A 27,909-nucleotide genomic window follows, 5' to 3' on the forward strand; every position below is an offset into this window, starting at 1 on the left:
GCCCAGGATCTAAGAACCTGTTTCAGGAAAATATCAGCTAAAATGACTTTGGTTAATAAGGATTACGAGAGATTTATTTTTTTAAATTCTGATATGGATTTCTAGGGCCTTGGTAGCAAACAGCTCACAAAATATAGTCACCCCAATGGTGACCTTTGCATTTGTAAGGGTGGGAATGTTTTGTCAAAGCATTTGTAATCTGATTTCTAATAATGACCTTGACGTTCCTGGCAATTTTTTCACGGATTTTTCTGTCTTGACTATTTTTTTTTTAAATTAATTTAATTAAAGGTTTCCTTGTGTGAACAATGAATGTCAAATATCTGTTTTCGTGGAGAACATAGGCTCAAGCATATCATAAAGCTATGAAAACTAGAGCCTGAGAACAGCAGACAGCCATTTTATAAAGTAAGAGAACCTGCCTTATGTTGTTAACTAATGTTAATTATGTGTTATGAGTTATGGTGTTGTTTTAGTATAAATACGTTAATTTACGGACCAAGGAATGCATGAAACATTTTCCATTAGACTTAATGGTAATTATATTTTTTGATATAGAATTCTATTCTCCAGGACCATAAAATCATATAAATACACATAATGTTCTTAGATCTTTATGTGTGTACACCACATTTTTAAAATAAACTCTTCCTTCTCTCCCCTTCCCTCTCCCTCTTCTCATCTGACCTGGAGGCATTTGCTCCTACATTCTTTTCCATGGAATGCCATCCAGCATGGTATAGTTTTACTGAGGTTTATTCATTCTCTTACTGATGGTCATTCACATTGTTTTTGTCTTTATCAAAAAATACAATATACATTGATAAACATATAATCTTAAATACTGGCACTTTATTTTTTCTTAGGGATAGATTCCCAGGAGTGAGACTCCTGGATTGAAGGGTATGTGTATTCTTAATGTTAGAAGAGTTACACTTTACACATTTCTAACAGCAGTGTATGAGATGAATCTTTTCCCCTGCTTCCTTGCTTGGTAGTAGACAAGATGACAATTTAGAAAGACAAAGACTTACTGGACATAGATGTTCTGGTAAATCTGTTCAGGTCACTCATATTCATATATAGTCACAGCACATCAATGACATTCAGAAGCAAGGAAGAAAAAAGGCCAGTTATAGTTGCCAGTGACAAATCTAGTGTGTGATTTATGACTGATCAGGAGAGAAACTTGGGAATCTGAAATCAATACTTTGCCTCTGAGTTATGCAAAAAGCTTTTTTTAGGTTTTAAACATATGGAGAGATAGCTGAAAAGTCTAACTTGTAACCTTTAATGTGTGAACCTTTAAAGGAAAGGCTTAACTTGTACTCAAGTTCCAAAGGGAGATGCTTCTGGTTGATGACCGTGAAACTCAGGGAGTGGAAATGCCTCCTTTACACAGAATGGGGCAAAAATGCATTTCTAAAGTGGGTTGTGCACATGGACACTTAAAAAAGCATTAAGACATATACTGACAGTTTCTTAAATTTTTTCTCTAAAGTCTCTAAAATGTAACATTTGTGAACCACATACATATTCTACTTTTTGTAAGACAATTTGTAAAATATTAAGAGAAATAGGGAAACACACAAATAAAAGTACAAGTAATTTCTGGGTTATACAATGTTAAAAGACATGCATTTGTATGTAAACACCCCACTGCAAAGTAACTGCGCACTAGAGATGGGGCGCACTCTTCAGCTGTGGTGCCTATGGAGAGACGGCCCACAGTGGTCTGTCTCTAGATCTCCTCTTAATTCTCTCTCACGTACATATTTATATAAATAATGCTTCTAGCAACCCCAGAAACAAGTTAAAACTTCAACCTTGTCTTCTGTTTATTGAAGAGGCAGCTGAATAATGTTGGTTGGACCGACTCTCTATGCCAACGAGCAATAGGAGAAAACATATGCAACATGCCACTGAAACTCTGTTACCTATTTCCTGTGGAATGCATACTGGCTTGGAAAGGTACTGAAAAACACATGTTTAGCATGGAAAATCTTATTCATGTCCCAATTATAAGAGGACAAGGATTTCAAACTCCCAATGAGAGTGTTAAATTTACATGTGTGGATCTAAGATAGGATCACACACAACCACTAAATTCCTAAGGTACTGATCCTTAATGCTGCTGCTCAGAATATTTCATTCTTGAGTAATTCACTGTAATACAACTAAGCATGTCTATTTACAATTGGATATATGCTGATATATATTCCTTAGTTGGGCATCATATCTGACTTTGGGTATAACATTGTTCTTAGGGGACCCTGTTTTTACGTGTTTTTTGATTTGGTAGATTGTATCTCACTGTGAACTTGTACGTTCCGTCAGTACCTTTGTGCAGTTTTTCCCCAACGGGAAGGGTTAGGGTGGAAGGGTTTCCCACAGTTCCAGCTGGCTGCAGTCTCAGGGCTTTTCCCTCATGTGAACTCTCTGATGGACACTGAGTCGGGACTTCCTGCTGAAGGCCTTCCCACATTCCGAACACTCATATGGTTTCTCTCCTGTATGGATTCGCAAATGCAATCTAAGGGTTGACCTCTGGCTGAATGTTTTGCCACATTCAGTACATTCGTAGGGTTTTTCTCCCGTATGAGTTCTCATATGTATAATGAGTTGTGAGTTCTGGATAAAGGACTTTCCACATTCACTGCACTCGTAGCGTTTCTCCCCCGTGTGAATTTTCTGATGTATGATGAGGTTTGATTTCTTAAAGAAGGTTTTTGCACATTCGTTACACTCATAGGGTCGTTCTCCTGTATGAATTCTCTGGTGTGTAGTAAGTTCAAATTTCTGGGCAAATGTCTTGCCGCAATCACTGCATTCATAGGGCTTCTTCTCCATGTGTGCTCTCTGGTGTACAATGAGGTTTGACTGGTGCGTGAAAGCTTTTCCGCATTCAATACATTCAAAGGGTTTCTCCCCTGTATGAATTCTTTGATGTTTGATGAGGTTTGCCTTATGGGAGAAAGTTTTCTTACACACATTACATTCATAAGGTTTCTCTCCAGTGTGTATTCTCTTGTGACTAATGAGCAGTGACTTAAAGGAGAAAGCCTTGTCACAGTAATTACAAATAAAAGGTTGGACCAAATTTCTTATTTTCTGATGTTTAAAAATGGATTCTTTAAAGACTTTCCCACTTTTATTATATTCAGAGTATTCTAATCCATTATGGGTTTTCTCTTGCTTCAGATAGAGGAGTGCTTTTCCAAATCCATTACACTCATCAGCTCTCTTTCTTATATAGCTTCTATTATTATTAAGTAAGTCTGAATTAGATTTCAAAGTTTTTTCATATAAGTCATATTTATAGGGTACTTGCCTTAAAGAAACAAAATCTGTGCTCAGATTAAATGTTTTTCCAAAGAGATTCCCTCTTTCCTCAATTGGGGTTTGGTTTTTAAAAATGATAAATGGTCTCGCCTGCTCATCTGGGTTGCTGTGGTCCCTCTCCATCTGGTCGTCAGCCTTCCACACCTCTAGGAAAGAGCACACAAAATACGATCTGTCAGCCCCTTCCCTATAATGTTAGAGAATGTGAAATCTCCACAAATGTTCCATCGGGGGGCTGCCTCTTTAGGTAGGATTTGGTCTTCCAGTATTAAAAAGTCTCCAATGCATGGGCAGCCTGGGTGGCTCAACACTGCTGTCGGGCTCCTTGCAGGGAGCGTGCTTCTCCTTCTGCCTATGTCTCTGCCTCTCTCTCTGTGTCTTTCATGAATAAATAAATAAAATCTTTTTTTTTAAGTCTCTAATGGAAATTTTGCCTAATTCTTAAACTTTGAAAAAGAAATGGAAACTGACAATGGACACAAGTAGCATTGCCAGATTACAAAATGACCCTAAAAGGTGAAATAAAAACAAAAGGCAGCAAACATGATGTGGGAAGGAGATTCAAAATTATCCTTAAGGACACCAAACAGCACGGATCAAGAAAATAAGGAGTTGGGGCAGCCCGGGTGGCTCAGCGGTTTAGTGTCGCCTTCAGCCCAGGGTGTGATCCTGGAGACCCGGGATTAAGTCCCACATTGGGCTTCCTGCACGGAGCCTGCTTCTCCTTCTGCCTGTGTGTCTGTCTCTCTCTCTGTCTCATAAATAAATTAAAAAGTCTTAACATCTTCACCTCCTTTTCTTTAAGGGAAAAAAGCCAAGGCAGATCTGAGCTTAGCAACTACCCCTCAAGCTCTGAATTATTGTGGTCTGCTCCTCTCTGCCACACAACTTCCTAAAGCCAACACTTCTCACAGGTCTGCAGAGCTGATCCTATTGCAAAGATCCAAATCTCTAAAGTCTGACTTTTGCAAATGGATGTTAAGACCCAGAACTATTTTGTGGGAAACAGAAAATTAATCAAGGGTCCAAGAGCCTTTTGACAGAAACATTTTACTACTTTTTTCTACTACAATATTTTTCTAATATGTTCCATTTCTTTTTAAACCAATCTTGTCCCTGCTTTTATTTGAAGGAAATTTACCCAACCCTTGACCTTTAAAACCTTTATTTTCATCTATGTGTTCCTGATTATTCCTGACTCTTGTGATCTTGCTGCCATTTGTGTTTAGGACAATATCACCCCACACTAAAAAAAAAAAAAAAAAAAGTGTCTGTGTGTATAATCTGTATTTTCCTTAAGGTTGTTAAGCCAATTTCATGACCTAAAATATCAAAGTCACCATTCTGGCAAGCAGAGAATACAAATGAAAGAGCACAACTAATCACAAAGGCTTAAGACAGGTAGACAAATGCCAAGTATGAAAGGAAAAATGTAAGACTGATACTTTAGGGGGATGATTCTGAGACCTGAGGAATATAGGTCATCCAGTTTGGCCATCTCTGAAGGTTTGGAGATCTGAAAAATTGATTCTTAAAAAATATTTTAGGGGTACCTAGGTGGCTCAGTCAGTTAAGCATCTGCCTTCAGCTCAGGTCATGGTCCTGGGATCGCGCCCCATATTGGGCTCCTTGCTCAGCAGGGAGTCTACTCCTTCCTCTGCCCCTCCCCGCTGCTTGCACTCTCGTGAGTGGGTACGCTCTCTCAAATAGATAAAATCTTTAAAAAAAAATTTGAAATATTTCAACCCATTCATAATCCCTAGGCTATCACTTCCATTGGCTTCTGATTCTCCTTCCCTCTTTCACCATCTTCCCTAGAAAGTTGTGAACTTGCAATTCTTAATATGCTATCTATACCTCTTCCTGATGCTTGAAAATTACATCTGGTTTGATAATATCAGAGAACTTGCTACTGGAACATAGCTTCTAACTGCTTTGACTTCTGAAATCCCTAAAATAAAGAGTGCAGACTCTCAAGTTCTTCCTTATCACTCAGCTTTAACAACTGAAGCTCGAGGCCAGAACTACTTTGTAATTCAGAAGCTCAGAATTTTTGGTTAATGCAGAAAGTACATAAATCATAGGCAAACACTGAACTACACCCGAAAGCTGTCCTTACCCACTGACAGTAAGTTGCTATAATTCTCCAGCATCACATCCATGTACAGGATCCTCTGTGAGGGGTCCAGTTGCTCCCATTCCTCCTGAGTGAAGTCCACAGTCACATCCGTGAATGAAACAGATCCCTGAAATGGCATATTGCTATTCATTCTGAAATGATCAACATTTGGTGATGTAGAAAGGATATGTGAAAACTTATTCTTACCTTGTTATAAAACATTCACTCACCATGAAAATTTATATAGAATACCAGTTATACATCTTCAAGGTTTCATGTTTCCAAAAATATTTTTTATAATAGTTAAAGCATTTATTTAGATTCCCCTATACCTCTGGCACTATCATAGCTGGCAAGCATCTAAGATTATAAAACAGTGTTCTCTGAAAATGTATATATGGAGATTAATACATAAATATGCAGTATTTAGTGTTACCAGGGCAGAGATGGTGCTCTGGTGTTTTTGTGGTATCAAACCAGACAGTATTAAAGAGTCAATTAAAGCTTTGAATATTTAAAGGCAAAATATGAACTTCTAATTATAAGACAAAATGTCAGGCATAAACAGAACTCTACCATATCCAAGTGATAAAAATGATAGGCAGAAATAAAAAAGTGGACCTATATCAAGCTAAAAGGAAACCATCAATATAAGGAAAAGGCAACCTACTGAATGGAATAAAATACTTGCAAATCATCTGATAAGGGGTTAACATCCAAAATCTACAAAGAACTCACAGCTCAACAGCAAAATAATCCAATTAAAAAATGGATAGATCTGAACAGACATTTTTCCAAAGAAGACCTATATATGGCCAACATGAGAAGATTGCTCAACCCATCACTAATCGATTACCTCATACCTGTTAGAATGGCTCTTATCAAAAAGATAAGAAATGTTGGCAAGGATGTGGAGAAAAGGGAACCCTTGTGGACTGTTGGTGGAAAGGTAAACTGGTATAGCCACTAAGGAATACAGTATGAAGCCACCTCAAAAAACAGAACTATCACATAATCCAGCAATTCCACTTCTGGTATTTATCCAAAGAAAACAAAAACACTAACTTAAAAAGATCTATGCACTCCCATATTCGCTGCAGCCTTATTTATGATAGCCAAGATATGGAAACAACCTAAGTGTCCAATGATGAATGGAAAAGGAAATGTGGCAAACACACACAATGGACTATTACTCAGGTAAAAAAAGAAAATTTGTGGTCACTTGTGACAACATGGACGGATCTTGAGGCTATCATGCTAAGCGAAATAAATCAGAGAAAGACAAATACTGTATCATCTCACCTATATGTGGAATCTAGAATAACCCCAAAATAACCAAGCTCATGAATACAGAGAACAGACTGGTTGCCAGAGTGGAGGGTGGGAAGTGGGCAAAATGGGGGAAGAGGGTTTGTTAAAAAGATACAAACGTCCAATTATAAGCAAAGATGTGGTGATGTAATGTGCAGCACAGTGACTACAATTAACAATACAGTACTGCATATTTGAAAGTTGCTAAACTCTCATCACAAGGAAAAAAAACTGTAACGTGTATAGTAATGGATGTGTTTTTTTTTTTTTAATTTTTATTTATTTATGATAGTCACACAGAGAGAGAGAGAGAGAGGCAGAGACACAGGCAGAGGGAGAAGCAGGCTCCATGCACCGGGAGCCTGAAGTGGGATTTGATCCTGGGTCTCCAGGATCGCGCCCTGGGCCAAAGGCAGGCGCCAAACCGCTGCGCCACCCAGGGATCCCAGTAATGGATGTTTATCAGAATGTGGTGATCATTTAGCAATATATATCGAGTCATTACACTGCACATATGAAACTAATAATCCTACGTCATTATACCTCAAAAAATTTTTAAAAAATGTTCACACTCACATTTTACATTAAGAACCCAAAGCTGGAAAAATGAATGTTTATCAATAATAGATTAATATCCTATAGTATATTAAAACAACTGAGTCCTATAAAGCAATGGAAATGAACTAATTCCAGCTACACAGGGAGGATTTCACAAAAGCTTCAAGAATCCTGGCTAACTTTTTTTCTTGGCCTGAATGGTGGCTACATGGATTTTATTCATCTACATCCACTTGACCAAATGATAGATACAATAAGAACTTTTGTATGGCTGCCAGACCAACAAGGAGGATAAACCTGTGGCACATTACTTTGACTCAAATAAATTAACTTTGACTACAATAATTTAGAAATGACTCCAACATCAAATGTGAAACTATTTTGTTTTTTTTTCTCAGTGTTATTCTTCCATACTCTATACAAACAACTCAAAAAATTGTTGGATGAAACATAATTATGATCCAAGAGCACTAAAAGTGATATAAAGCATGACTGACTTGAAAGACTTTTGTCAAGACAGTCTATTTTCCATCTGGAAAGAATTTGGTGTTCTGGGTAGAAAGCCTATGCCCTGAGTAGAGGTGTGCCTACCATATTTGACATCCAGAGCAGACTATTTTTTAATACTCCTTCCTCAACTCTTCAGACTGTTAGATCTTCCTTAACTTATGATGGGGTTACACCCTGATAAACCATGATAATTGTGAAAATAAGTTGAAAATGCATTTAGTACACCTAACCCACTAAACATTGTAGGTCTGCTTAGCCTACCTTAAATGTGCTCAGAACATTGACATTAGCGGACATTAGTGGGCAAAATCACTCAACTCTAAGCCTATTTTACAATAAAGTGTTGAATATTTCATATAATCTATTTAAATCTATACTGAAATGATAAACAGAATAGTTGTATGGTACAGAATGGTTTTAAGTCTACTGGTTGTTTACCCTCTTGATCATGTGGCTGAGTGGGAGCTGTGGTTTGCTGCCACTGCCCACCATTACAAGAATATCCTACCACATAGTGTTTGTCCAAAGTTCAAAATTCCAAGTACAGTTTCTACAGAATGTGTATTGCTTTCACAACACTGTAAAGCAAAAAAAATCATAAGTTAAACAATCTCATGCTGGGGGCTTTCTACACATCTAAACTGTTGTCTCAACTTCACTTTTGAGTACAAGAATTTTCTTTAACCTATTCACATTTTCTCTATTCTGAATCTATAATCTTTCATCTTCAGTTATGACCTTTGATTTCTTAGGCCTTTGTGATTCTTCCCAACTGTCACTGTCCATGTAAGATTCCATACCTCCAAAATCTAGATTACACTTGTCACCATCTTTAAAACCCTTGCCCTACTGACTTCTCAGCATCTCCCATTCATAACTCCTAGCCTTGGGAAAAATTTTAAGAAAACAAAGGACATAAAGGTCTGAGTATTACAAATGACCTAGTTATACTCCACAGATTTGCAAGTAGCTTAATCAGCATTATTTCATGACATCTCCTAGGATTTTTTAGCCACTTGGCATGAAAGTAGAGAATGTAGGTCGTGGGTCGTACCTGAGATTAAGGCCATGGAGGGTCAACAATCAGAGAATCAACATTTTCTCAGTAGTAAATATTTATTACTATTATCAGATCGCTTCTAAAGTTATAGTTCAAAAAACAAGATCACTAGGAAATTTCCAAGGGACTAAATTAAGTACTAGGGACACAAAAAGCAAGATCAATCTTCCCCTTATAGGCAAGCTAGAGAACCCCTCAAGTCTTTCATCTGTTTACTGTTTCCACTGCCACCCCAATTATTACAAAAGCCTCCTCTTATTTTCTGTCTCCTCTTATTCTCATCTACCTTATATTCTAAAACTAACATCATTTTTCTAAAGAGTAGCTCTAGTATATGATACCTTGAGTAGATACTGAAAACTAATAAATAACTATCTCAGTATTCAACATCATTCAAATTTCTTTTCCAACCCTCTTTCCCATGGCTCTCCTCTCTATGCAAAGATCTTTCCAGGAAGACCACATTCTAGATTACTTAGGTGTGATCCTTCCATATTTTGAGTCTCTGCTCAGTTTTAAACCCAGGGATATTTTATATCTCTTGTGGCAATTTTACCTTGCTTTCTTTTGTTAAATGTATCTTATTCCTTCCTCTTTCCCCACTAGATAATTTTTAAGATTTTATTTATTCATGAGAGACACAGAGAGAGGCAGAAACACAGGCAGACGGAGAAGCAGGTGCCCCACAAGGAGTCCTATCCTATGTGAGACTCGATCCCAGGTCCTGGGGTCATGACCTGAGCCGAAGGCAGATGCCCAACAAGTGAGCCACCCAGGCGTCCAGATAAAATTCTTTAGACTAGAAATTGTATCTTGTTCATCTTTATATTCCTGTTAGCACAAAGTACATTAGTATGTTAGGCACAAACAAATAAAATAATGCTAAACTGAATGGAGTATTCAGTTTTATTTTTCATTATTTTCTTCTTCCTGAAGAGACATGCCACATAATTCCTATAGCAACATCCTAAGTAGCCAGCCAAAATAATATAGTGTCTGTACTGTTCATACTCAGATTATGTAAAGATTTTTTTTTAAAGATTTTATTCATCTATTCATGAAAGACACAGAGAGAGAGAGAGGCAGAGACATAGGCAGAGGGAGAAGCAGGCTCCATGCAGGACCCGATCCTGGGACCTCAGGGTCACGCCCTGGGCCAAAGGCAGGCGCCAAACCACTGAGCCACCCAGAGATCCCCAGATTATGTAAAGATTTTGGTAATATTTGCTAAATCCTAATGTGTGGCTCATTTCTCTAAGATGTCATGCATGCTCCAATATGCTTGTCTCCTCATTAAAAATGCTTTTTATTCAGTTTTTTTTAAAAAGATTATTTATTTATTCATGAGAAACACACACAGAGAGAGAGAGAGGCAGAGACACAGGCAGAGAGAGAAGCAGGCTCCATGCAGGGAACCCAATGTGGGACTTGATCCCGGGTCTCCAGGATCACACCCTGGGCTGAAGGCAACACTAAACCGCTGAGCCACCTGGGCTGCCCTTTATTCAGTTTTAATCTATATGTTACTAGATCAATTCTAGCTTTATTTGTACTTGACAATTTCATTTGTATCTGGATATCAGTTTTATTAGTGGTTAAGCTTTTCAGCACCCAAGATATGATCACTCCATTCACGAAGTAAAAGTGATATCACCTCCACATTGTCAGCATAATGTACGTAGAGACATACAATGTGACTTGTCATCATCCAGGCATAAGTCATGGGTCACAAGGGCACCTGGGTGGCTCAGTGGTTGTGTCTGCCTTTGGCTCAAAGTGTGATCCTGGGATCCTGGGATTGAGTTTTTCATCCAGCTCCCCATAGGGAGTCTGCTTCTCCCTCTACCTAGGTCTCTGCCTCTCTGTGTCTCTCATGAATAAATAAATGAAATCTTAAAAAAGAAAAAAAAAGTCATAGGCCACATAACCTCTCACAAAAGAAAGGAACAGTACAGAGTAAAACTAAGCAGGAAAGAAAGAATGTTAGAAAACATATTTTTAAAATATGTAACTGGATTTAACAGCAGGTTAAACACATCTTAAAAAGATGACTTGAAAACTGGATAGGTCAGTAAGGAATGGAGACTGAAACTGAGAAAGAACAAAGGATGGGAACACATCAAAGAGACTAAAAGGCACATGGGGTAAACTAAAAAGGCATAATATGGGGCAGCCCGGGTGGCTCAGTGATTTAGCGCTGCCTTCGGTCCAGGGCCTGATCCTGGAGACCCGGGATCGAGTCCCGAGTCGGGCTCCCTGCATGGAGCCTGCTTCTCTCTCTACCTGTGTCTCTGCCTCTCTCTGTCTCTCTCTCTCATGAATGAATAAATAAATAATCTTTTAAAAATTAAATAAAAAATAAAAAGGCATAGTATACTTGTAGTTGAGAGTCCCAGCACAAGAGGCAAAATGCAAGGAAACTACATGGAGACAATGGCTTAGAATTTTCCAAAACAGCTCACACATCAGACCATTAAACACCATTAACCCCAAAAAGAACAAATACAAAGAAAAACACACTTATATACACTATACAACTGATAAAAATCCCAGAGGAAAAAAGATGCACTGCCTACAAAGGCACAATAAAACTGACAGCTGACTTTTCAACAGAAACAATGTAAACCAGAAAATAACAGAATATCTTTAAAGTGCTGAAGATACTAGAAAATGAGTTGGCAAACTTTCTATAAAGGGCCAAGCAGTAAATGTTTTTGATTCTGCAGACCACATGCAGTCCCAACTATAACCAATAAAGTCTGCCATTGTATGGAGACAGCCGCCATAGGAAATATGTAAATAAATGGGCATGGCTATGTTCCAATAAAACTTGATTTATGGACACTGAAATGTGAATCTCATATAATTTTCACACCATGAAATACTATTCTTTTGATTTTTTTTTCTAGCCATTAAAAATGTAAAAAACACTCTTAAGACTGTGGGCCATACCAAAGAAAGCAGAAGGCCATTTGGCTCACGGGCATTAGTTCAACAACCTGATTTAAAATGATGGCTACTAGGCACCTGGGTGGCTCAGTGGGTTAAGCATCTGCCTTTGGGTCAGATCATGATCTCAGGGTTTTAGGATCAAGCCCCATATCAGGCTTCTTGCTCAGTGAGGAGTCTGCTTCTCCTTCTCTTCCTCCTTCCTGATTGTGATCTCTCTCTCTCAAATAAATACAATCTTAAAAAAAATGGTAGCTACTAAATAATAAATGTCAGGTAAGTGTTAGCTATTTTTATTTACTACTATTGAATGATATGAACCATAAAGAAGACAATTAAATCTAAGAAGAGTCAGTTGGATGCAAAAAAACATCAGGGAGCAAAAAAAAAAAGTCAGCAAAATATGTTGTTAAAATAAATATATATGGGGTATGGAAAAAAGGTATTAAATAGTTAGCTGAAACTAATTTTAGGATTCCAGCAATTGTAGCAGAGGGAAAACAGGAAAATATTGTGTTTGGAAGGAAAATATAAATTGTGATTAACTTTTTAAACTTTGTTTAAAATATAAACAACAAAAGAGTAAGCTAAATCGTTAAAAGAATGGAAATAGGGGTGCCTTGATGGCTCAGCTGGTTAAGCATCCAACTCTTGGTTGGGCTCTGCATGGAGTCTGTTTAAAATTCTCTTTCTCCCTCTCCCTCTTCCCTTCTTCACTCTCTCTCTAAAATAAATATGTAAAATCTTAAAAAAAAAAATAAAAAAGAATGGAAATATATTTTGACAGACCAGTAGAGGAAGAAAAGTGCTAAAAGTGCCAAGAGAAAGAAAAGCCCGGGGATCCCTGGATGGCGCAGCGGTTTAGCGCCTCCCTTTGGCCCAGGGCGCGATCCTGGAGACCTGGGATCGAATCCCACATCGGGCTCCCGGTGAATGGAGTCTGCTTCTCCCTCTGCCTGTGTCTCTGCCTCTCTCTCTCTCTCTGTGACTATCATAAATAAATTAAAAAAATAAAAATAAAAAAAGAAAGAAAAGCCTACTTCTCTCACTCTCTCTGCTGTTCCTCCCACCTGTGTTCCCTGGCTTACTATCAAATAAATGAAATCTTAAAAAAAGAAAAGAATAAACATTTATTTATGTATTAGAGATTTTATTTATTCATGAGAGACACACAGAGAAAGAGAGACACACACACACACACACACACACACACACACACACACACACAGGCAGAGGGAGAAGCAGGCTCCATGCAGGGAGCCTGATGTGGGACTTGATCCTGGGTCTCCAGTATCAGGCCCTGGGCTGAAGGTGTGCTAAACCACTGAGCCACCCGGGCTGCCCCAAATAAACATTTAATAAAAGGTTAAGACCCTTAGATAATTTTTTTAAGGTTTATTTATTTTAGTGGGGGAGGGACAGAGGGAGACCAAAAGAGAAACTTAAGTAGACTCCATGCTGAATGCAGAGCCAAACAGGGAGCTCAATCTTATAATTCTGAGATCATGACTCAAGCAGAAACCAAGAGTTGGACACTTGATGCTTAACCAACTGTGTTACCCAGGTGCCCCCAGAGAGTTAAAAAAAAACAAAAAACAAAACCACATACTTTTTTACAAGAGGCAAACTTAAATAACAAAGCTTCAAAATAAAAGGCACTTAGAAAAGCTGGCACAGGAACCTCAATGATTAAAAAATTAGTGAAAACAGAATTCCAAAAATATGTATATGCCACAACTCCCAAATTCTATAAACTCTATTTAATGCATACAAAAAAATGAAAAAAAGAAAGTGGATACAACTGCACACAACTTATAATACTGGCTACCTCTAAAGTGAGGAGACAGGACGCCTGGGTGGCTCAGTGGTTCGGCACATCTGTCTTCAGCTCAGGGTGTGATCCTGGAGTACCAGGATGGAGTCCCGCATCGGGCTCCCTGCATGGAGCCTGCTTCTCCCTCTGCCTATGTCCCTGCCTCTCTCTGTGTGTGTCTCTCATGAATAAATAAAATCTTAAATTTTTTTTTTTTAAAAAGTGAGGAGACAAGCTTTAATGGTTAAGAGGATTTTAGTACTGAATAAGGTGATTTAATGCCAGGAGTGACAGCCTGCTAGGGAGATCAGAGAACCATGACTGTGAGAAAGAGAGAGAATTCAAGTATGAACTATATAACATAAAGAAAAAATACTTACATATATACACATGGTGTACACACACACACGCACACACAGAGTATGGAAGAAAATAGGCCAAGATGTTAAGTCTTGACTACTGGACACTGCAACAGATTCATAGTTATTAGAAAGAACCATATTGAAATTGATGCCATTCAACCGTTTTGATATACAAATCATGCACTTTCATACAGCTCAACATAATACAATTTTATTTGTATTTCTCTGCATTTTCACACTTTACAAAATCAAACAAAGGTGAGAAAAAATATAAACTACCATGCTGCAAACAGGAATTAAAAAACAATCAGAAAATTTTACAATACTGAATACAAAGAGGAAAGCCTACTAGTTTCAGAAGAGAACTGAAAGGTCACATTCTGGTAAGTAGAAAGGCCTTTGGACTTCATGCCTACAACACTAAAAAGCAATCACTTTGAAATTCTGAAAGAGAAAAACAATAAAACTGGACAAATATATAAAACAATTTGCAGGCACTGGAGAGCAACCATTGCAGGGCTATAATTATTGAAAGGACAGTGAATATGAGGGGAACCCTACATCCACAATGATGATAAAAGTGCTGAAAAATCAATCTTGAATTCTATATACAGCAAAAACCTCCCAAAAGGTATTTCTAAATGGTAGCACAGAGAAATAGAACCTAAGCAGCAAGTGGCACTGCTGCTACATTGAAAAAATAAAAATTAGCATTTGGGTCTGCAAAGCAACTGAGATTTGGGGGCAAGGTAATGAAGATAAAGAAGACACAGAGAAGGGGCTCTAAAATTCGCCTCAGATCTTTGGCTGGTTCCTAATATGTGCAGGTAGGGCAAGTCTCTAGAAGAAATAGTAGATGGCAATAGTTTTGTTCTGGTAGATAAGTTGTTGGCAAAACAAAATTTAACATATTTTGTTATGTGTCATACTTGTGTCCAGCATATAAACAAAAATTACTAGACATATGGAACACCAAAAAAGCAGTGATAAGATAAAAAAAAAAGGGGGGGGGGGAGAGATGAACAGTCAACAGTCTATATGCAGAGATAATCCACTGATTACAGTTACTGCATAGGACTTCTGGGGATCCCTGGGTGGCTCATCAGTTTAGCGCCTGCCTCGGCCCAGGGCATGGGCCTGGGACTCCAGGATCACATCCTGCTCCCTGTGTGGGGCCTGCTTCTCCCTCTGCCTGTGTCCCTGTCTCTCTCTCTCTCTGTGTCTCTCATGAATAAATAAATAAAATCTTAAAAAAAAAAACACAAAAAAAAACTTCAGATTAACTGTAAAGCAGTATGTAAAAGAATACAGAAAGGGGTGCCTGGCTAGCTCAGTTGGTAGAGCATGTGACTCTTGATCTTGGGGTCATGAGTTCAAGCCCCACACTGCGGGTACAGTTTACCTAATAGAAAAAAAAATACAGAGAAAAAGATGGATAATGCATATAAAAATATGGGAATACTTCAACAAAGAACTAGAATCTACAAAAAGGAAGCAGATGGACATACAGAACTGCAAAATATATTTTTTAAATAAAAAGATTATTTATTTGAGACACAGAGAGAGAGAGAGCATGCACGTGAGTTGGGGGGACAAGGCAGAGGGAGATGGAGAAGCAGACTCCCCCATGAGTAGGAAGCCCAAAGGGGGGCTGGATCCCAGGACCCTGGAATCACACTTGAGTGGAAGGCAGACACTTAACTGACTGAGCCACCCAGGCACCCCTGCAAAATCTAGTTTTTAACTAAAATTAAGAACTCACAATATAGACTTTAATAGAAGACTAGACACAGCAGAAAACAAGAATGGACTTGAAAACAAGCCAGTAGGGATCCCTGGGTGGCGCAGCGGTTTGGCACCTGCCTTTGGCCCAGGGTGCGATCCTGGAGACCCGGGATCGAATCCCACGTCGGGCTCCCGGTGCATGGAGCCTGCTTCTCCCTCTGCCTGTGTCTCTGCCTCTCTCTCTCTCTCACTGTGTGCCTATCATAAAAATAAAAAAATAATAAAATAAATAAAAAATAAATAAAGCCAATAAAAATATTTTCAAGTTAAAACAGAGAGGAAAAAAAATGGAGGAAAACCCAAAACATAAGATATGTGAGATATGCCCAAAAAGTTTAATGTACTACTGGTTAAAATATTTTTCAAAATAAAGGTAGGGACATCTGGGTAGTTCAGTCATTTAAGTGTCTGCCTTCGGCTCTGGTCATGATCCCAGGGTTCCGGTATCGAGCCACACACTGGGTTCCCTATGCAATGAGGAGTCTGCTTCTTCCTCTCCCCCCTGCTCATGCACGTACATGCTCTGTCTCTCTAATATATAAAATCTTTAAAAACAAAACAAAAGTAAAACAAGGGTGTCTGGGTGGCTCAAATGGTTGGGTGTCTGCCTTCGGCGGGGGTCATGATCTCTGGGTCCTGGGATCAAACCCCAAGTTGGGGTCCCTGCTCAGTGAGGAGTTTCCTTCTCCCTCTGCCTTTCCCCTCAACTTATGTGCTCTCTCAAATGAATAAATAAAATCTTTTTTAAAAAAGGCCAACTACGGATGCCTGGGTAGCTCAGTGGTTGGGTGGCTGATTTCGAATCAGGTTGTGATCCCAGGATCCAGGACTGGGTCCCGCATTGGGCTCCTTGTGTGGAGCCTGCTTCTCCCTCTGCCTGCATCTCTGCCTCTCTCTCTCTCTCTCTGTGTGTCTCTCATGAATAAAGAAATCTTAAAAAAAAAAAAAAAAAAAAAAAAGGTAAACTAAAGGGCAGCCTGGGTGGCTCAGCGGTTAAGCATACCTTCAGCCCAGAGTGTGATCCTGGAGACCCGGGATTGAGTCCCACATTGGGCTCCCTGCATGGAGCCTGCTTCTCCTTCTGCCTTGTCTCTGCCTCTCTCTGTCTCTGTGTTGTGTCTCTCATGAATAAATAAAACATTTTTTTAAAAAAAGGCAAACTAGGGGATCCCTGGGTGGCTCAGTGGTTTGGCGCCTGCCTTCAGCCCAGGGCGCGATCCTGGAGTCCCAGGATCGAGTCCCACGTCGGGCTCCCTGCATGGAGCCTGCTTCTCCCTCTGCCTGTGTCTCTGCCTCTCTCTCTCTCTATCATGAATAAATAAATAAATAAATCTTTAAAAAAAAAAGGTAAACTAAAAGCATATATAGAGATAAAAGCTTCAAGAATTCACTGCAATATCATGTATACTGTTCTTGGATCATACTGAGGTACTATAATAATAATTCAAGGTGATCAAGGTGATTAGTAAAGTATATAAGCTGTAATCCCTACAGAAACCACTTTAAAAATACACCACAAAAGCACTAATCATAAAAAGGTAGGTATGGCTGTATTTATATAACCACAGATAAAGACAGGCATTCCAAAATGATAGAAAGATAAATCCATCAGGAAAACAGAATAATAAACGCACATGCACTCAATAACACAGCTTCAAATTACATCAAGCAAAACCAGACAGAACTAGAGCAATGAATGGACACATACACATTCATACTATCTATCAAGCAAGTATCACAACAGAATGAAGACATTCTCAGAAATGCAAAGTCTAAAAAAAATCTCTCTCACATACCCTTTCTTAAGAAGATACTGGAGAATGTACTCCAATAAAACAATAGTAACCCAAATAAGACAAAGACATGGGAAGAGGCAAACAATCAATAACAGAGCTGAAGGAAATCCCTAGGAGAAGTATGAAAGAGACTGCAGGATGGCAGTGATTCTCTACTGATTCCAAACTGCTTGTCATATAGTTTAGAATAGTGTAATTCAAAAGCAAGCATCTTGAGGGCTGTCATAAACAAGATGCCTACTGTATTATACCACCTTTTTAACCTGAGGGCAGAATGCCTGGGTAAGCCTGGCTCAGATTCTTATCTGTACTCGGTTTGACTTGTTTTGAACATGTGCTGATCTAGGATGCCTTGGATCAGGTAAGGACACTCACTTCTTGTGTTCTGCTTTGATCTACTCCTGAGAGTTGGCAGTTGACCAATGAGCTAAGAAGCAAAGAATACAGAGCAACCCACTTGCTCTAATTATATTTCTACCAGAAACTCAATACCTGATCCATACTTTGACCCTGCCAGATGGCCCAATCCCATGAGCCCTATGTTTCTCATGACCTTGCCAATGACTTCTCCAAATGGGATTTTTGGAAACTCTCAGAAAAGCTGAAGCCAGACTATGACTCAGAAACTCTATTCAGCTCATCTTCTCCTAGAAGCCTTTATTTATTAACAGCAAAATTTCTAGACACAACTAGACTTATGCTTACTTGATAATTTTTGCCACACTGTTCCCCAGTAAGGCCATATCATTTCAGATTATCACTAATAACACAAGTGGTTACATCTCTTTTGCAAATACTGGCTGATGTAATTTGAAAAAAAAAAAATGATTAAAAAAACCCTCAAAAAATATAAATGTAGTGATCTGAAGGGGCACCTGCATCCCAATGTTTAAAGCAGCAATGTCCACAATAGCCAAACTATGGAAAGAGCCCAGATGTCCATCAATAGATGAGCATATGAAGAAGATGTGGTAGATATATACAGTGGAATATTACTCAGCCATCAAAAAACCTGAAATTTTACCATTTGCAATGATGTGGATGGAACTAGAGGGTATTATGCTAAGTGAAATAAGTCAATCAGGAAAGACAATTCTATGATTTCACTCATACGTGAAATTTAAGAAACAAAACAGAGGATCATAGGAAAAGGGAGGAAAAAATAAGATGAAATCAGAAAGGGAGACAAACCTTAAGAGACTCCTAACTATGGGGAAAAAAACAGGGTTGTTGGAGAGAAAGTAGGTGGGGGGATGGGATAACTGGGTGATGGTCAATAAGGAGGGCATGTTATATCATGAGCAGAATGTTATATGCAACTGTTGAGTCACTGAACTCTACCTCAGTAACTGATAATACACTATATATTAATTGAATTTAAATAAAAAAATGTTAAACCCCCCCAAAACAAAAAACACCCAAGTCTTAGCCAAGGGAACATGGGTGCATAAAACAGTATCTTTAGATCTTAATGTCTGGAAGAAAAAGAAAAAACTCCACCAATCAGAAAGAAAACTATGCAAAACAAGGTAATATAAATTCCAGTTATAGTTTCTCAAAATTGAATTTTATATTGATTAGGGATCTAGATAAGTGGTAAAATCTTTAAAGAAAGGATAATAATTCACAAAAATGTTAAGATAGTGGCTAGTACTAGGAAGACTGAATCAGAGAATGGACCATAAGAACAGAGAACATTTCTTATTTTTTTAAAAATATTTTATTTATTTATTCATGGAAAGACACAGGGACAGAGAGGCAGAGACACAGGAAGAGGGAGAAGCAGACTCCATGCAGGGAGCCCAATGTGGGACTCTATCCTGAGACTCCAGGATTATGCCCTGGGCCAAAGGCAGGTGCTAAACCGCTGAGCCACCCAGGCGTCCCTTCTTTTTTTTTTTTGTAAGATGTTATTTATTTGAGAGAGAGAGAGAGACAGCCCGTGCGCTCACATATTGGGAGTGGGCAGACTGAGAGGGAGAAGCAGGCTCCCTGCTGAGCAGGGAGCCCAACTCTGGGCTCAATTCCAGGACCCTGGGATCATGCCCTGAGCCGAAGGCAGATGCTTAACCGACTAAAGCTACCCAGGTGCCCCAGAGAATGTTCTATTTCTCAATTTGGGTATGATACATGGGTGCCCATTTTACTATTACTCTTTAAGATATACATATTTGTTATACACATTGTTGGGTTCTTTTTAAAAAATATTTTATTTATTTATTCATGAGAAACACACAGAGAGAGGCAGAGACATAGGCAGAGGGAGAAGCAGGCTCCTTGTGGGGAGCCTGATGTGGGACTTGATCCCAGGACCCTGGGATCACGACCTGAGCCAAAGGCAGACACTCAACCACTGAGACACCCAGGTGCCTCTGTTATACACATTGTTATACTGTGTACAGAATATTACAATGCTCTAAATACCCTTCTGTATATATGCTACATTACACAATAAAAAAAATTGAGGAAACCCTATGTTCTGATATGTAAAGTCTTCAGATATGTTATTCAGTGATAAAAATATAAAATCAAGAAAATGAAAAGACAAGCCACAGATAGGGAGAAAATCTTTGCAAAATATGTAACTGATAAAGGACTGGTATCCAAAATATATAAAAGAATTCTTAAAAATCAACAATATGAAAGTAAACAGCCTGATTTAAAAATGAGCCAAAGAGACCTCACAGACACCTCATCAAATAAAATATACAGATGGCAAATAAACATATGAAAAGATGCTCAACATGTCAGAAAGGAATTGTAAGTTAGAATGATATACTGCTATGCACCTATCAGAATGGCCAAAATCTACAACACTGACAGCACCAAATGCTGACAAGTATATGGAGCAACAGGAACTCTCATTCACTGATGGTGAGAATGCAAAACGGCACAGACACTTTGAAAGACACTCTGGCAGTTTCTTACAAAACTAAACATACTCTTACCATATAATCTAGCCATTACACTCCTTAGTATTCACTCAAATTATTTTATCTCCTGCACAGGACTGTTTGTAGCAGGTATCATAACTGTCAAAACCTGGAAGCAACTATTCAATAGGTGAATAGATAAATAAATGGCGGTGTATCCATATAACAGAATATCATTTGGTGGTAAAAAGAAATGATCTATCAAGCCATGAAAAGATATATAGGAACTTCACATGCACATTTCTAAGTGGAAGAAACTAATGGTTATATACTATAGGACTCCAACTATATGACATTCTGGAGAAGGCAAAACTATGTGCACAGTAAAAAGATCAGTGGTTTCCAAGGGCTCAGGAGAGGGAGAGGAGGATGAACAGATGGAGCACAGGGGATTTTTAGGGCAGGAAACTATAGTGGTGGATACATGTTATATATTTGTCAAAATCTATAGAATGTACAATATCAAGAATAAAACATAATGTAAATACAGATTTGAGTTAAAGTGTCCATATTGGCTCATGAATTGTAACAAGTGTTCCACATCAATGCAAGATGTTAATAACATGGTTAACTGTGTGGAAGGAGTGAAGGAGTATATGGGAACTCTGTACTTTTTGCTCACATATTCTGTAAACTCAAAACTCCTCTAAAAAAACGAAGTCTTTTAATTAAAAACAAAACACATAAAACAAATCAGCATGATTAATATGCTATCTCAAATAACCTATATTTGTACTTGTATAAATATGTACATATAAACTCTGGAAAGCTACTTAAGAAAGTAATGACAGTGGTTACTTGTGGAATTTGGGGGAGAATTTAAATACATATCCAAAGATTTACTGAGTTCTCTGGCATTATGCTGATTTGATTGAAAAAATAAAATACACACAAAACCCTGTATTTACAATGAAGAATGCTATATAAAATAACCAGACACAAAGTGATAAACCCATTGTTTCTGAGAATGTCCAAAACGCCATCTATATGAAGATCCATAAAATTTATTCAGACCTAATACCAGAGAACCAAGGAGATGATACTCATAATCAATTCAAGGCAATTAACTTGGTTTGCTTTTTGGCTTCTGGTATTGATCATTCTTATTATGTTTTCCTTGAGTTTCAGTCATCTATGCCTTTCTATTTCATTTTCTGGGTCTTTATAAACTTCCTCAGATGCACTGAAAAATAAAGTTGGGAAAAACAATCAACTCACCTGGGATTTGTTCATTTTTTGCAGTTTTTAGGGGAAGGCTGAGAACTATGAAAGCAGAACTGGAAGAGAAAAAAAAGGAAGATATTTTTATTAATGATCTGACCTGCCTGGGAACCCCTACAATGACTTTTTTACAGATCCTTACACATCATTTAGGAAAACACCATCTACTGGGATAGTCCCTTGCCTTTTCAGAAGAGACAAAGAGAGGGCACCTGGTGGCTCAGTTAGCTGAGCAGCCAACTCTTGATTTTGGCTCAGATCATGATCTCAGAGTCTTGGGATTGAGCCCTGCATTGGGCTCCTTTTTATAAAGATTTATTTATCTATTTTAGAGCAAAAGAGAGGATGAGCCAGAAGTACAGAGGGAGAGAGAATCTCAAGCAGACTACACACGGAGCACAGAGCCTGATGCAGGGCCCAATCCCATGATCCTGCAATCACAACCTGAGCCAAAATCAAAAGTTGGACACTTAATCGCCTTAGCCATCCAGTTACCCCTAAATAAATCTTTTTTGAAAAAAAGAAGGGACAGGAAGGATTATACGGGCAGCACTCACCTTCCATCAAACATTATGAGACACCAGAAAAGGCAAGACTAAAACAATCTACTATCAAGAGACAAAACAACCAACACAAGCTTCAATGGATGAAATTATCAGACAAGGAATTTAAAACAAAACAACTATGACTCGTATTTTAAAAGCTTTAATGGAAAAGATGGACAACATGAATAAACAAATGGGAAATTTGAAAAGAGAAAGAAATCAAACAGAAAAGACAGCACAGTAACAGAGTTGAAAGAATACCTTCAACAGGTTCAATAGTGGACTCAGAGGAAATTTTCAGTAATTCTGAAGACAAGTCAAAAGAAATTACCAAAAATGAAACACAAAGTAGAATGAAAATAAATAAACAGAATCCAAAGGCCATAGTACAATATCAAACAGCCTAACAAACATGTTGTTGGAATCCCAAAAGTAAAAGAGAGAATGGGACAGAAGTAGTATCTGAAGACGGGATGCCTGGGTGGCTCAGTGGTTGTGTGTCTGCCTTCTGCTCAGGTTGTGATCTCAGGGTCCTGGGATCGAGTCCTGTGTCCGGCTCCCTGTGGGGAAGCGGTTTCTCCCTCTGCCTATGTCTCTGCCTCTCTCTGTGTCTCTCACGAATAAATGAATAAAATCTTAAAATATCTGAAGACATACTGACCGAGAATTTTCCAAAAATAAGGAATGATATCAAACTATAGGTCCAAGAAGCTCAAATAATTTATTCAAACAGGATAAACACCAAACCAAACCATATGCAACACATCATATTCAAACCATTGAAAACTGAGGTTAAATGTAAAGTCTTAAAAGAAGCCAGAAAATTGACACATTATATAGAGGATCAAGATGAAGAGTCATAGCCAATTTCTCATTAGAAATTATACAAGCCAGAAGATAATGCAGTGACATCTTTAAAGTACTTAAAAAAGGGAGAGGGGCAACTATCAACTAATTCAGTATTCTATACCCAACAAATATATCTTTCAAAAACTGAAACAAAATCCAGAATTCATTACCAGTAGACTTGTACTACAAGAAATACTTAAAGTAGTTCTTCAGGTTGAAGGAATATGATACCAGACAAAAACCTGGATCTACATAAAGAAATAAAGATCTCTGGGAATGGTTAAAATAACGATGACTCTAAAGGAAAGTTTTTCTTACTTTTAATCACTCTAAAAAGATAACTGATTTGTCAAAAAATAGCAAAGTTTTATAGGCTTACGGCATATGTAAAAGTAAAATACGTGAAAATAGCACAAAAGATGGGATGATGAAATTAGAAATATACTATTGTAATGATCTTATATTACACATAAAATGATATAATATTACTTAAAGGTCCACTGTGATTAACCCCAGCTGTATATTGTAAACCCTACAGCAACCACAAAAAAATTTTTTTATAAGAGGTATAAATGATAAACCAATACTGGAGATAAAAAATGAAATCAGGGGCAGCCCCAGTGGCTCAGCGGTTTAGCACCACCTTCAGCCCAGGGCCTGATCCTGGAGACCCAGGATCGAGTCCCACGTTGGGCTCCCTGCATGACCTTGCTTCTCCCTCTGCCTGTGTCTCTGCCTCTCTCTCTCTCATGAAAAAATAAATAAAATCTTTAAAAAATGAAAGCATAAAAGTACCGACTAATCCAAAATAGTCAGAAAACAAAGAAAATAGGAATGAAGACCAAATAGAACAAGTAGGAAAACCAGCAAGATGGCAGATTTTTTTTTTTTTAAGATTTTATTTATTTATTCATAGACACAGAGAGAGAGGCAGAGACACAGGCAGAGGAAGAAGCAGGCTCCATGCCGGGAGCCCGACGCGGGACCCCATTCCAGGTCTCCAGGATCACACCCCAGGCTGCAGGTGGCGCCAAACCACTGCGCTACCGTGGCTGCCCAAGATGGCAGATTTTAATCAAACCACACTGATAGTTGGTATAAATACACCAAGTAAATGATAGAGGTCATCAAATTGAGGAGGGGGGGGGAAAGCAAGGCCAAACTATTTATAAGCAGTTTGAAACATAAAAACAGCTAGTTCAAGAGTAAAAGGGTGGGGGCGCCTGGGTGGCTCAGTCAGTCAAGTATATCTTACTTTTGGCTCAGGTCATGATCTCAGGGTCTCAAGATCAAGCCCTCCATGGGGCTCCATGCTCAGTCCCTCTCCTTCTGCTCCTCTCCCTACCTCTTTCTCTCTCCCTCCGTTTCTCTAAATGAATAAAATCTTCTTTTAAAAAGTAAAAGGATGAAAAAGATATGATTTGTAGACACTTTCAAAAGAATACTAGAGTGATTATATTAATAGCAAACAAAGCAGACTTCAAAATATTATCAGCTAGTGATATTACATAATGTCACTGTGATAGAGAACACCTGATAAATGTGTCAAATGAGGGATCCCTGGGTGGTGCAGCGGTTTGGCGCCTGCCTTTGGCCCAGGGCATGATCCTGGAGACCCGGGATCGAATCCCACGTCGGGCTCCGGGTGCATGGAGCCTGCTTCTCCTTCTGCCTATGTCTCTGCCTCTCTCTCTGTCTCTCTCTGTGTGACTATCATAAATAAATAAAAATTAAAAAAAAAAATGTGTCAAATGACCAGGAGACATAACAATCCTAAATGTGGGCTGGGTGGCTCAGTGGTTGAGCGGCTGCCTTTGGCTCAGGTCATGATCCCGGGCTCCTGGGATGGAATCCCACATCAGGTTCCCCACAAGGAGCCTGCTTCTCCCTCTGCCTATGTCTCTGCCTCTCTCTCTGTGTTTCTTGTGAATAAATAAAATCTTTAAAAATACAAACAAAAAAACCCAAACAATCCTAAATGTATATGTACCTAACAAAAGAACTTCAAAATACAAGAAGTAAAAATTGATAGAACTAAAAGAGAAAAAATAGATAAATCCACAATAATGGTTGGAGACTTCACTACTCTTTTCTCAGTGAGCAACAGAACAGGTAGACAGAAAACCAGTAAGGATATAGAAGAACTGAACCACCCTATCAACCACTCTAACCCATTTCATACTTATAGAAGAGCCCACCAACAGCACAAGTCATTAAAGTACATATTAAAAATTCCTAAGATAGATAATATTTTTGGCCAGAAAACAAACCTGAAGTTTGAAAGAACTGAAATTTGTAACACAGTATATTCTTTGACCTAAATAGAATTAAACTAGAAATCAATTAAGAAATGGAAATTCCTTCCTTCCAAATATTTGGAAATTAAACAGACTTCTAAATAACCAAGGGGGTGAAAAGTCACAAAGAAAGCTTCAAAAAGCATAGGACTGAATTCATGGAAATGAAAGCACAACATATCAAACGTGGAGGGATATAGCAAAGTAGTAATACAGCATTAAACTATTAACTATATTAACTGTAACTATAAACGTTGCATTAAACTATATCAGAAAAGAAGATTTTAATCAATGACCTCAGCTTCCACCTTGAGAAATCAGAAAAAGTTAAACCCAAAGCAAGCATAAGGAAGGAAATAATAAAGCATAGAAATCAATAAAACTCAAGACAGAAAAACAACAGAGGGATTCCTGGGTGGCGCAGCGGTTTGGCGCCTGCCTTTGGCCCAGGGCCCGATCCTGGAGACCCGGAATCGAATCCCACGTCGGGCTTCCGGTGCATGGAGCCTGCTTCTCCCTCTGCCTGTGTCTCTGCCTCTCTCTCTCTGTGTGACTATCATAAATAAATAAAAATTAAAAAAAAAAAAAGAAAAGAAAAACAACAGAGAAATTCAATAAAACCAAAAGTTATTTGAAAAGATCAATAATACTGAAAAACCTCCAGTCAAACTGACCAAAAGGAAGGAAAAAAAAAATGGAGACCAATTATTAATATCAAAAATGATGGAAGAGTCACTACTACAGATGCTATAGATATTAAAGAGTTATTCTTTAATAAAAATAACCATCAGCCACACTAATTAAAGAGGCAAAAAAAAAGGGGGGGGGAGAAATCCCAAATATACAAAATAAGAACAGTAGAAAATATCAACAAAAAACGAGAAAAAATATGAAATGGGAAAATGATTACATCTTAAATAGAAATAAAATACATATGAATAAAGTCGAGAAAAATGATAAACTTCTGAAAATAAGATTATAAAGTGCTGTTAAGGGGGACAAAACAAAACAGGACCTGAACACTGGTAAGGCCTACAGTAAGACCCAACATCATAAAGGCGTCCACTGCCCCATATTAAATGCAGCTATTAATAGGATCATAAAAATATAGAATTTTTTTTAAAACTATAACTGATTCTAAAGTACCAGTGGGAAATCATAAGTCAACTTGCAAAATCTCAAAAAGTGGTGAAGGCTTCTGGACGTCATAAAAAAGGAAGAGTAAAAAAAAAATTTAAAAAAAATTTTAAAAAAGGAAGAGTGAACTAACTATAGAGAAATTCAAAACGCCTGCAGGGCAAAACTACCCGGGAGTGAAATCAAAAGGCACGTGGAAAAACATGTGCCATTCGCACAAAGTGGCTGGCCGCGTGCTGTCGGGTACTGCGCCCATCTGAGCCTCGGTTCTTCTACAGCTGCGACTGAGATGCTAGCGGCGTCACAGGCGAGGTGTAAGGATTAGACGAAGACCTGGCTGAAGAGGGTTTTGCAAGGAGGTCAGCGCCGTCACTTGGCACGCCGTGTGCGTCAGGTAACTTGCCAGGGCTCTCACTGCGCGCAGCACCTGGCGAGGCTCGCGGACGCCACGCGCGGCTTCCGGGCGCCGCCAGGTGTGTCCGGCCCCGGCCCCGCCCCGCCCCGCCCCCGCCCGCGGCCGGGCCCCGCGCCCTCGGGGCCTGGTCACGCGCGCGCCCGCTCGGGCTTCCGGACTCGCTCCCGCGCGGCAGGAGACCCCGGCGGCCGTTCGGCGGCGCTTCTCCTGACAAAGGGAGGAAGGCGAGCCCTCGCCGCCGCCCTCCCTCGCCGCCGCCGTCTCCGCCCCCGCACGTCCGGCCAGGCTGGCCCCGCCAGCCCCGCGCCGAGGACAGCGCCGGGCGGCCCCCGACGCCGCCCCGAGGGTCACCGCCGCCTGCGAGCAGCCGAAGTTTGGGCTCCCACCCCGCGCAGACAGGAGCCCATCCCTCATCTCCTTCCCCTCGGCCCCCAGGCCCCGCGGAGCTGCGTGGCGGGCCCCCTCATACCTGGAGGGGCACAGCCTCCACTTGTGGCTCAGTGCCAGGCCGGGTCACGGCGCGTGTCGGTGAAGACGCGCGGAGACCGGGGCCCTGTCACCCACTCGCGGCAGGAGGTGGGGGAAGGGCAGCCACCGGCGCGCTCGCAGCATTGCACATGCGCAGACGCAAGGGCTGCTCGCCGTCCCAGGGTCCTCTGAGGGGTGGCTTACGGGACTTCAGGACTACATTTCCCATAAGTCTTGGCGGCGGCGGGGGTGTGTTCTTGCTGTAGGGACTCTCAGGAAAGTCTGCGCCTAGTGGCGCCGGTAGCGTGAGGCTGAGCAACATAATCCCTGGCGGAGGCGATAATCCCGCGACTGAACTGTTCGTTTACCCCAGAAAGGGTTATGAATTACAACCACCTCCTCCCCCTAAATACAAAAACCTGGCTTTTAAAAATAACAC

At 39.5% G+C, this 27,909-nt stretch overlaps 1 protein-coding gene across 5 annotated transcripts; it reads right to left on the reverse strand.

Annotated features, from left to right (window-relative positions):
• Positions 1-740: 740 nt before the first annotated feature.
• ZFP1 (ZFP1 zinc finger protein) lies at positions 741-27,633 on the reverse strand. 5 transcript variants are annotated; one of them, XM_038538313.1, is made up of 4 exons: positions 27,472-27,633; positions 21,757-21,815; positions 5,462-5,588; positions 741-3,488 (listed from the first exon to the last, which is right to left on the reverse strand). In XM_038538313.1, the coding sequence occupies exons 2-4, from the start codon at positions 21,769-21,771 to the stop codon at positions 2,413-2,415; spliced, it is 1,218 nt and encodes a 405-aa protein (XP_038394241.1). In that variant the 5' UTR covers positions 21,772-21,815; positions 27,472-27,633; the 3' UTR covers positions 741-2,412. The 5 variants fall into 5 exon arrangements, with proteins under 5 accessions (XP_038394241.1, XP_038394240.1, XP_038394242.1 ...); XM_038538312.1 differs by having other exon boundaries at positions 5,462-5,613; XM_038538314.1 differs by lacking the exon at positions 27,472-27,633 and adding an exon at positions 26,921-26,984.
• Positions 27,634-27,909: the final 276 nt, after the last annotated feature.

Source organism: Canis lupus, chromosome 5, assembly GCF_011100685.1.
Source record: "Canis lupus familiaris isolate Mischka breed German Shepherd chromosome 5, alternate assembly UU_Cfam_GSD_1.0, whole genome shotgun sequence".
NCBI classification, from domain to species: Eukaryota; Metazoa; Chordata; class Mammalia; order Carnivora; family Canidae; genus Canis; species Canis lupus.